Source organism: Apus apus, chromosome 15 (assembly GCF_020740795.1).
Source record: "Apus apus isolate bApuApu2 chromosome 15, bApuApu2.pri.cur, whole genome shotgun sequence".
Taxonomy (NCBI): Eukaryota; Metazoa; Chordata; class Aves; order Apodiformes; family Apodidae; genus Apus; species Apus apus.
In genome coordinates, this window is record NC_067296.1 from 12427691 (window position 1) to 12439330 (window position 11640).

Below are 11640 nucleotides of genomic sequence, written 5' to 3' on the forward strand. Positions count from 1 at the left end.
GAACACTGGCTGTAGTGTCACTGGCAGGTAGGGACACAGCCACCTGTCCCACTCCTGTAAAGCCTCCTGTTGCCTGCTCAAGTGCAGTATTTGGGAAGAGGTCAGAAAAACCTAATGAGGTTGCCTTCTTTTACCCTGAAAGGCTCTGTACCAAATGTGCTCACACTTTGGCAAGAATGTGACAGCAGAGCCATTGATTCCCTCTTTGATCAAAGGAACCAAAGCTTGGCACTGTTATCTTCTGCAGGATGCAGGCTCTCCAAAGGCAGTGCTGCCCCAAGATGTGCTGGGTTTCCAGAAACATGAGCTCTGCGCTGCAATGATCAAGCTCCCTCTCAGGTAATATACTTTGCAGCCTGAAAGCTGCTTCCTTAATCTGGCTATTGTGGTTCAGGTTCTAATCAGCACCATCTGGGATTAGCTTCCTTTCATTTACTTATTTTTGGGTACAGGCAGTTTTAGATCCTCAGATTTTGTTCAGCCTGCCTGGAAACTCTTCCAAGTTCGAGATTACCAGCTAACACACCGAACTCCGAGGTGATGGTTCCAGGCGCTTGAGAGCAGACAGCAGCAAAAGTGACCCATCAGCAGATGCTGAATTTAACTGCAGAGCTGACTTTTTAAGGTCGTTGTTTCCTCAGCACAGCTGGCTTGTGGGCTGCACAGTCACAGACTCAGCTCATGCACTCGGCTGAGTGATGCGGCACAAATGCCCCATTTTCCCAGGAATGCAGAGGGAGTTCTCTGTGAGCATGGCTCCATTGGCCAGGACAGAAATCAGGCGTGTAAATCCCTTTCTTTTAGTCTCAAACTAGTCAACGGGAGAATTAAATACCCAGCTTTTCTAGTCCTTGTAGAGGAAAGAACTGAATGAACCAGGGACAAGCTGCAAGTAATGATCTCTGCCACCTCCCTAGTGCACTACCCAGCTTATTTTGAAGTGCTATTTTTATTCAGCCTCAGACATTTGAAACACTGCCTAGAGCATGAACGATCACATTTCCCAGCTCAATAAGCAATCCATACTGCGTTGTGCTAAACACTTTATGAAAAAGCTGTTTTGTGACATAAAGAACACAGTATCTTAGCATTTTTGCTCAACTTTCCTTACCTGACAGGCACTGCTGCTCATGAGGGTGAATCACAGTATGAGTAACTTCACGTCAGGATCCCAGTGGCTTCATTCCCTTTTGGTATGCATCAAGAGGTGGATCAAGGCTCTTCTCAGAACTTCGATGCCCTGTGAACACAGTGGAAAGATTATTGCGTTTAAAGCCAGATAAACAACAGCTTAATTTCTATGGATGTGGGGTGTCCTAGTGCACGGTTTACAATCAGCTCATCAAAATGCAAAGTGTGACTTTTCCTTCCATCCCTGCAATAATTCCCCATGGCCAGCCAGCAAGCCTGGCCTGCCTGCACAAGGATCTTCCTCCATCCTCTCAGAAGAACATCTGCCCTGGGTTAACTAACAGATAATATACCTACAGCTCTGGAGCTGCCAAGATCTGCATTTTAATCCTGTCTGACAGGTGGCCATACCTCACTTTCAGAGCGATGTCTCTTTCCCAGAGGCTACACATGGACAAATGTTGGAGGGTGGTGAGACACTGGCCAAGGTTGCCCAGAGGAGCCGTGGCTGTCCCATCCCTGGAAGTGTTCAAGGCCAGACTGGACAGGATTTTGAGCAACCAGATCTAGTGGCAGGTGTCCCTGCCCATGCAGGGGGTTTGGAACTAGGTGATCTGTAAGGCCCCTTTCCACCCAAACCATTCTGTGATCCCATGAAGTAAACCCCACGCTGGTGGAAATCTGCCGCGGGAGAAGCCCGACACAAAACCGAGGCACCGCCGAAGCCCCTCGGCAGTTGTAGCACCACAGGTTTGTATTTTAATTACCTTTCGGTGGAGGTGAGAGTCCTGCCGGGTGCAGGTGCCTGGGCGGGAGGGTCTCTGTGAGGAGAAACGAGAGGGTCTTTGTGAGGAGAAGCGGGAGGGTCTCTGTGAGGAGAAGCGGGAGGGTCTTTGTGAGGAGAAACGAGAGGGTCTTTGTGAGGAGAAGCGGGAGGGTCTCTGTGAGGAGAAGCGGGAGGGTCTTTGTGAGGAGAAACGAGAGGGTCTTTGTGAGGAGAAGCGGGAGGGTCTCTGTGAGGAGAAGCGGGAGGGTCTTTGTGAGGAGAAACGAGAGGGTCTTTGTGAGGAGAAGCGGGAGGGTCTCTGTGAGGAGAAACGAGAGGGTCTCTGTGAGGAGAAGCAGGGCTGCCTCAAGCTGGACACAACTGGACCTGGCCGCTTCCAGCCGCCCCGCCACAGGGCACAGCTGAGCCCCTCGGCACTGCTGGGGACACTGCTGGGAAATCCTGTGGAAAACTGGGCAGAACGGTGGGAGTGGAAGGCGGGTAAGGGTGAGAAACAAATGGCCCTGTGAGTGCTGGGGCTGAGGGAGGACCGGGAGGTCCGGGCGCCAGAGCTGCTGTTCCCCTGAAGCTGAGGCTAGGAAAAGGGGGTGGTGGGGGTGGGTAGGGGTTTCTCACCATCACACTCTGTTTTAATAAACACCACATTGATTTTCCTGCTTTGCCCGTGATGGTAATTAACAAGGGGTCTCTCTGCCTTCACCCATGAGCTTTTCCATCTTGTTTTCTGTCCTGTTGAGGAGGGGGAGGAAGGGCAGGGCTGGGTGGGCACCTGGCCATGGTCAACCTGCCCCAGGACAGAGGGTCCCCAACCCTCAGCACAAGAGGCACGTACCTGCTTCTCTGCAGCCCCAGTCCAGTCAAAAGACACCACAGAACAGGATGTATTAACAGACTAAAGCTCGGGTGTGTTCTCTGCAAAACAATATGCCTGGTTCAGCCTGGCCACGTTTGTTTTACTTGCTGTCACCTATCTGAGAATAGAGGTTAAAATAACACCTTTTCATCATAATACATTAAAAAAAAAAAACACACAAAAAACCCCACATTGACCTTCTTAATTCTTGAAATCTCAGTACCTGCAGTTCCTACTGAGGATTTAGCCAAGAGGCACTCCTGTCAGATACCAAATAATAGTGTAGTTCCCAGCAGGAAAAAAAAGCCTAATCAGTATTCTATGTTTTTTCCATGGCTGATTAGTCTAACATACATATGGGGAAGCTGCCTCCCCTGGGACGCCTCAGCACAAAGAGTCATTAATGAATTAATTAAAATCAAAACCTCCCTTATAACCTGTTCAAAGTAATAGTTTCAATAGAGGTGTTTTTAATCTCTGTGTATCACTAAGAGTGATAGCAACTGAACCAAACAGGAGATGGAAATAGACAGTTCTTCCTAACATGCAGCTGAAAAACAAAATTGCTGCCAAATCTAGTGTTACAGCTTAGCTCAGACCTCTAGGTAGACTTTCAGCAGCCTCCAGCATCACTGCAGACTTTTGGAAAATGAATTATATCCCTCACAAGCTGCCCCAGGTTCCTTTCTGTATGGAGCACTCGTGGGACAGCTTCTGCTCACACATTCCTTGGAAGCTTGAGCCAGGAGGCAGAGAGCAACTGTAACAGGTATACGTGAAGGCAAAAGACACTCATGGCCTTTTCTATTCCTCTTCTGAGTTACAGTGCTCCTTTCTGCAGAGAAGCACAAGTGATGTCGGGGAAGCACGTTGCCTCTTGTCTTCTCCCAGCCTTGGCAGTTTTGCCTGTTTGGCACCTTGCAAGCAAGGCTGATGTTATCAAAGCTGCTAAATCTGTGCCCACAGCAACTGAAGATTGAGTGGCCTCCTAACCCTGGCCCTCTGATCACAGCACACAGCTGAGATTGACTAAAGCAGCTTTTCAACACCATGTAGTTCATTAAAAGAATGACAAGGCTTAGAAGAAGAACCAGTATTAAATATCAACATGCTCCTATAAAAAACAAGCAGGTGTTTCAAGGAGTAGTTAAACTCATCTGAGCAGAAAAATTGTAGCCAAAGACACTAAAATAGCCCCAGTTAAGTCAGATGTCTTTAGGATGCCACTGCCAAGTCCTCGTAAGTAACAGAAAAGAATTTCACAACTTGGTGCAATGTAACCATGTAAGGACAACTCTGTCCATCTTGTACAGTACAAGTACAGTCCATTCCCTTTCATGGTTCTACAAGATCTGAACTATTCCTGTCCCAGGAAAACAAAGAACTTTTTTACATCACAATACTAGAAAATGCAACTCAAAATTGATTTTAAAGGGACACGTGTTCTCTCTTGATGGGATGTTGCAGAGATTTTTCTAAGACCTCATGTGGTGTGCAGGCACATGAGCTCCAGGAAGCCTTTGGCACAGCACTAATCCATTTCCAGCTGAACCTGGTTTTAGGATATGGCACCATAACATTTCATAAGCTTACTTTGACAAGAAATCAATGAAAAACTAATTTGACTCAATTCCTTAAAATTCAGAAAAACAAACAAATCAGTATTACAAAGCAAGGAAAGTTTTAAATTACACCATCATTCTTAAATACTTAATCAAAACAGAAGAGTGAACTTGGTGTAGCTGTCTGCTAATGGAGTTTGATTGCTGAAAAAGACATCTGAGAGACCTCAAGCTCATCTTGAACTTTTAAGCTGTCAGTTCACTTTGGCTTATGGAGGAATTCCACTGAAATCCACATGGATGAAAAGAGTCCCAGGGGATTAGAAGTAAGTCAACAGTATTTAAACTCTCTGGTAAACTAGGCATTTATCAGCAGTAAACAGTTACTGATTTTATTTAAAATTCTCCCCTAATACCAGGGCAGAAGCAGCTAACTTAAGACATGGCAGAAAGAAACATCAAGTCCAATTAGAACTTATCTCCTTTTACTGTGTACAAAGGAAAGTAATGAGCATTGGACATAAGCCAAGCAAAAATCTCTCCAGTTTGGAGACTGTATTTGTCTTTCCAGAAAGTGTTTTCAGAGATTTATCTGCTGGAAAAATGAATTATTTCCAGGAGAATCACAACCAACAGTCACATGTCCCCCCTCCCCCCCTTTTTTTTTAGCACAGTGTTCATGGTTGACTTAGATGTCAGAACAGCTCACAAATAAAATGTGGGTTAATTTTTTTTTCTGCTTGTGGTATTTAAAATGTATCTCTCTCATGTGCTTTGTCTGATTAAGTTCAACATTATTTCAAAATGAAGCCTTTTTTCAGTCTTTTTAGCTGAGTTCCCCCATACTTGAAATATCGAGGAGTTTATGGTCTAAAAGTTCTATCAGCTTGAAGGAGAACTGGTAAATTCAAGTGTTATCAGTGGCAAGACAGAATGTGCAACCAGAGATGTTTTAGCTTATATTAAGCTACCAAGGGCCAACAGCCTGTTGATTTTGGTCTTCCCTGCTGCAATTGCTCCTGAAACAAAGGCTTGTAGTTGTGTACTTCATTACACCTATACAGTGTTTTGCACTTAAAATCCTAATTCACTTCCTGACTTGAAAAACCCTCAATTCAAATGAAAATGAACCATCCCACACTGCCACTACACATCGACCCAGCCTGATTTGCCATGCTGAGATTCACTCACTATCCATGGTGCCCAGACAGGATCTTCCCATGAAATAAGCTGCATTTTGACATGTCTGAGAAGTAACAAAAATACAGGTAATGAGAAGGACACTACACTTGGCTAGTTCAGCCATTCCCCTTCCTAGTTGAGGTGATAGCATCCCTGCTCCAGGCTCTACTGAGAGAATCCTGATACTGTGGTTTCCCACAGCCACAGCAAACAAGTCAGAAATAAGCCATGAGGAAAGAGCTCTACATGGGGACAGCTTACAGCATAAACAGGAAAGCATCACCAGGACAGCTTCTACCACTTGAGAGAGGAGCTGTGCAGAGATGCAAGGACAACTGCAAACAATGTAACCTGGATATAACCTCAGTCATCCTTGAGAACACAGGTCAGAATACACCATCTGGAGGGCAGCCCATGTAGAGCTGTAGATATTATGAAATAGGTGCAATGCAGCTGACAATGGGAGTTTTCAATACTACTCATGTCACATGAGCATATTTCAAACCTACCCAAACCATCCATGACATTCTATTTCAGTGATAAGCACCAACTGACAAATAAATCTGCTGGGTGCCAACACAATCCAGCAACATGAAGGCTGCCCCTGGCAGGCACAGCTTCTTGGATCCTCCTGCAAGACACAAGTCTGAGAGACAAGAAACCACCAGAGCCCTTGTGGAATTGAAGCCACAGCATCCTGTCACATCCTTGTGGAGTTGAGAGCCAAAGAACGTTAGAAATCTCTTTTCCCAGGAGGGCTGCCTAGTATTTTAACTAGTTACTAAGACACCCAAGTATGAAGTGTCTGCTCTTCTCTGAACATCCTTCCCCTTCCTCATTCCCAGATTTTAGTGCCAGCAGCTGCTTCTAGCTTAGCACTTACTGCAACCCCTTCCTCCACTTCATACAGGAAAATACTGCAGAGAGCTTTTGCAGTTGATTCAATCTGCTAGCAGGCCAAGAAGTATTTCTGGTAAGTTTCACATCAATTCCAGTTTTAATAATTTGTTTAAAGAATGTCAGTGGCAGAACAAATATTGCCTCTATCAAAAAAAGAGCTGAGCTAAAATAGCAAAACTTATTAAATCTGGAAAAGAAAGATGATAGTGAACAGATGAGAGGGAATTCTTGACTTTCAATTCTGTCTCTGCTTTACAAGCTGATTTAAGAATTCAAAATCAGAATCTGTAAACCTTCTGAAGACAAATTTCTAAGTCTTTTGAGACTAGCTATAATAAATCCACTTATGTTTACGACTTGAACAGAAGACAACACAATATAGGTTTGAACTGTTTATTTTACAACAGATGTTCCATACTGGAGTTTCTTCAGTTAGAAGTTCCTAGAAGAAAATGAAACATTGTTACAAACTTGTTTGCTTTGACAACTCAAGTAAATATTTTTGACCAACTGTGTAATCATCCTATAAATACAGTGTATACATTATCATCCAAAAAGCTGGAATCGGGTATGGGAATTACCCTTGCAAGAGTTAAAAGGGTAAGAGAAACATACATACTTGGAGACAATTCCATCATTTTTTGCCAGACGCAGAATGGAGTCATCTGATTCCCCCTTAAAAATGAGAAAGTGACCAAATCACTGCTGGTTCACACCAAGAAGAGAGGCAGGTGCCATGTTGGCAAGGAAACACACTCCACTGCCACAGAACACTACGTTTTATATGCACAGATCAGGGATTTCAAAACAAGCTGTTAAATTATTTGTAATCCTTTAGGGTAAGAAAATTGTAACTTGGTAAAACACACACTTGCATTACCAAGATCTATTTCTGGGTAAGCAGATTTCTGGCCAGCTCTAGGAAGCTTCACACCATGTTTAACAAAATGAAGCTATGGTAGTACCATCTCTAATGAGCAACAGATAAAAACCAGACATTAGTAACGTGGTACATTCTCAAAAAATTCCACTTGTGTTCTTAAAAAGTATATAAACACACATAACTACAAACCAAAGGATTGAAGGAAAAAACAGGGTGATCCTTGCAAGTGAATTTTAACACATCTTCACTCTTGCTTTCACAATCCCCACGTTATCACCCCAATGTGAAGGCACGTGGTGTTTTCAGGGCCAAACAGACATCTAAAAAATTACTGATCAACACAAACCCAGGCACAATTACTGTGCAGCTCAGGGAAGCACTTACCATTCTACGGATCGGCCCACAGATGGCGTAGGTTTTGAACTGGCCATTTACTCTGCCTGTCACCTTGTCAACCTGTAATTACAAGCAGGTTACTCCATGCAGATCCTTATAAAACTACACTTTACAGCACTTGTTAAGATTCTGCAAGTATTTTTTTGCAAACTGCAAAAACCCAAGGAAAATACTGGACTTAGAAAGACACTAGAGGGTAGTTTCACAGCAAATTCAGAGTTTGTTCCATAGTGCAGCTACAACATTTAATGTAACTGGCAGCAGAACAAGAACACCATGGAAAATGGCAGCTAGAAGAAAATGCTTGAGATCTAATTAAAATAATAAATGAACTAAAAGTCCAATGTAAAGCTTACTTGTGGGTTTTACTGCTTTTGTTATTTTTTTTCCATGTTTCTTTTCTCAAGATGAGTATCAAGGAAAACTGAAGTGAAAATGGGAAGGGCACAGCCTTGCTACATAGGTAGAGAAATGCCCACACATGGGGGTAAAAAAAAAAATCATGCTAAAAAGAGTTTAAATTAACTGGAGTCCATGTGCCTTAACTGGGATCCTGCAGGAGTCAAAGTTCACTGTGGTTTTCTCAGCACATCTGTTAAGCTTGGAGGGATTTGCAATAATGCTACCTTGAGTAGATGAAATTCCAGAAAAAATTCCAAGTGCTACAGGAAGAAAACCAGATGTAGAATATCCAGTCACAACAACCAACCAGCACACCTCAGGAAAATGGCTGTTTGAAAGCTCCCAACCTTTGCAATTACAGTCTCTAGGGGCATGAGAAGCTGTTATGGCTCTTCACCTCTGTCAGAAGCTTTAGCAGTGTGGCTTGTTCTGCAACTTACCTCAGAAATATTGATCTGAATAGAGGCATGATCCTTAGCACCAATTATTCGGTTGCTGGCAGAGCTGAGGAATAAAGTAACAAGACATATTTAAGCAAAAGAAAATGGTGACAATGAAAAAAACCTAATAAAGCAAAATCTACATGCAAATTAAAGCTGCACAAGAAGGTTGGGCAGTAACAGTTTAAGTTTTCAGTGCTTAGCAAGTTAGTTAAGTACATTTAGGGGAGACTTTCATTGGCTGCCATCATGCTAAGTCACCAACTACCCCTTCACTTTGTTTTTCACACGTGTAGCTCCTCCCCACAGTCTGCACAGCAGCACAGGCCTTCACAGCACACAGAATATTGGCTTTTCTTAAGTGTAAAAAATGCAGCCACCAAGAAAATGCATGAGAATGAAGGTTCTATGCCTCTTCACTGGGAGCCATTACAGCTGTCAGAAGACACTCAGGTTGCAAAAAACCATTTGATTGAAACCCACTGAGATGCACACAAGCAGCTGAGTTTGTAGAGACGTTTTTAACACACACACATTTACCAAATGCTCATCACTGTTCACCTGCTACGATCTCAAAGCTGTGTTTAAGATGTGCCATCAAGGCAACAAGCAGACACTCAACAGGTTCACTGTGAGAGCTTGTAGCCCTGGAACACAAAGGTGCACATCGACCCCTGAAAGGCCCCTCTGTGAGCTGCCACTGCCGCCAAACGGTGACAGTTCTGCACAAGATCAACATCATTCCCTTCTCATCTTGCCTCTACCGCCCTCTTCAACTTTGGCCTCTCATTCCCGTAAGACACGTAAAAATAGAGAAACGGGAAGAAAACGGGTTCATTTGTTTCTTTCCCACAGCCACTGGCTACTACAGAAACAGCCGCTTTTGCCGAGCCCGGAGCAGCCCCAGGGCCGCCCTGCCCGGGGCGCAGCTCCTCGGCCCCGCCAGGCCCCGCTCACCATTTCCGCGGGACGTAAAGGTCCACGAACTCCCCGGCGTCGTTCTGCATCTCCCTCGACTCCTGCCGCGGAGGCCCAGGCACCTGGAAGCGGGAGCACCTGGAAGGCGCACGGCGGGGCTGAGGGGCCGGCGCACGGGGCCGGGCTGGCGTGGAGCGCAGCCCCCGGGCCCGCAGCAGCCCCCGGGCCCGCAGCAGCCCCCGGGCCCGCAGCAGCCCCCGGGCCCGCAGCAGCCCCCGGGCCCGCAGCAGCCCCCGGGCCCGCAGCAGCCCCCGGGCCCGCAGCAGCCCCCGGGCCCGCAGCAGCCCCCGGGCCCGCAGCAGCCCCGGCCCCAGGGACGGGCCCCCCCGCCGCCCCCAGCCCCGGCAGCTCCGCCATCCCGCTCCTACCTCGTGAGGCGGCCGGAAGGAAGGGAGGGCGGGCGGCGGAAGCGGAAAGACGTCAGCGGGAGCCGAGCGCTTCCGGCGCGGAGCCGCGGCCTTCCCGGTGCTCCGGGGCGCGGGAGCCGCTCTCGGGCTCCGTCCCGCGGGCCGGGCCGGCCCGGGCGCGGCTGCGGCCCCTCCGGCCCCTCCGGGACCCCGAGCCGGCCCGTGCCCCCAGCGCCGCGCGGGGAGTGCGGGCACCGAGCGGCCCCGGCGGCGGAGCAGCCCCAAGCAGACCTCTGGCTACAAAACGTGTATGAAAACAGGTTTTATTTCACAGCATCTGCATCCCACAAGGCCGTGGGCGACGAGAGAGAAAGGAACAGGTTACAACTCAGCTTTTAAATAATGGAGTAAGACAGAACCGTAGCTGTTCTTGACATAAACACGTACCCGGCCTCTCCGGCTGCAGCCCAGCAGCACCTGCACAGCCCGGGCCCAGCCTGCCCCTCTGAGCCGAGCCCGGGAGACAAACAAAACAAAAACCAACGCCAGCACATCCATCTGTTGTTCTGGGTCCCACGCTCGTTTATTGATGGACAAGGTAGTAATATAGTCCTTTGCCACATGGTGGCAGCTTTTAGGTGAAAAAGCTCAATATTCCCACCCAGGACTGCCCGCAAGCTCTGCTCCAGGGAGAGGGGAATCGACAGACACAGGCAGACAAGTCGCATCTCTGCAGAAGGGCCGTGTGTCTGCACAGAGAGCAGGTCAGAAGGACAAGCTGCACGCACACTCCTCGGGGCAGCAGTGGCTCTGCCAGAGAGAGTGTGTTTCACCCCAGCCTTTCTGGCCTGTGCTCCAGCTTTGGAGCTCAAGAACACTGCCTGCACCCCAGGCAACGTTTAGAGTTACCCTGAAACGACACTGGGCATTCTGTAATTTCATGCTCCTTATCCAAATCTGTTCTTCTGAGAGAGAAAACAAAAGCTTGCTGGTTTATGATGTGAAACCAGAGCTCCTGGGAGTGGAACTCCCAATGGTCACTGCAACAAGACCCACTTCCACTGAATAGAGACTGCAAAGTGTTGCAAACAAAAGAGTGGTGTTTTTTTCCTTAGATGGTTTGAAAGGAAGGTTAATTTTGTTACAGAAAACTCTTTATACACTGAACAAAGAAGTTCCCAGAGAAAGATATTTTCTGATTTAATTCACACTCACTGAAGTGTTTTAGTAGTTCTGGAGATAAAAGTGTGAGAACTTTCTGTGCTCAGTTCTCCCTCTTTCCCCTCTAATGAGGTTAGGAAGTGGAGAACCACTTCAGTTGTCTTCAGCACTGTTTGCTAAGTTGTAGGCTCGTTATATGCTAGATGTTTAGTACAACACTACTTCTTGCATGCAAGGACAGTTATATTCAGTAGAAAGTTTAACTAGTAGGCAGTTTTTTTAAACCTTTTGGAAGATAACTGGCAAGCCTATTGTCTAACTTACAAGCTACCATCTCACTTTTGGAGACTGGAAAGTCCTTCTGTGTTAGAGAGAAGTCACAAGCATATTAAATTTCACACAAATAACTTGAAGCTACATACAGTTGAACACAGTTACAAAGGATTTGATAGTAATTGTAATTATTATATACGAAAAATACATTTTGATCCCTAAAGGGGAAGGGGCTCCAGTAAAGTTTACTGCAATTCTAATGAAGCCCAATGAGCTTCAGACAAAACAGAGCTGAAGAGCAAAGACTCAGCTTTGTTTTTGCCTACAACCAACATTTAAGACAAG

The 11640-nt window shown here is 46.3% G+C and overlaps 1 protein-coding gene across 1 annotated transcript; it reads right to left on the reverse strand.

Moving 5' to 3' along the window:
- Positions 1 to 6794: 6794 nt before the first annotated feature.
- RPS21 (ribosomal protein S21) lies at positions 6795 to 9919 on the reverse strand. The gene is made up of 6 exons (XM_051633362.1): positions 9883 to 9919; positions 9494 to 9592; positions 8537 to 8600; positions 7683 to 7754; positions 7035 to 7090; positions 6795 to 6857 (listed from the first exon to the last, which is right to left on the reverse strand). The coding sequence occupies exons 2-6, from the start codon at positions 9541 to 9543 to the stop codon at positions 6848 to 6850; spliced, it is 252 nt and encodes an 83-aa protein (XP_051489322.1). The 5' UTR covers positions 9544 to 9592; positions 9883 to 9919; the 3' UTR covers positions 6795 to 6847.
- Positions 9920 to 11640: the final 1721 nt, after the last annotated feature.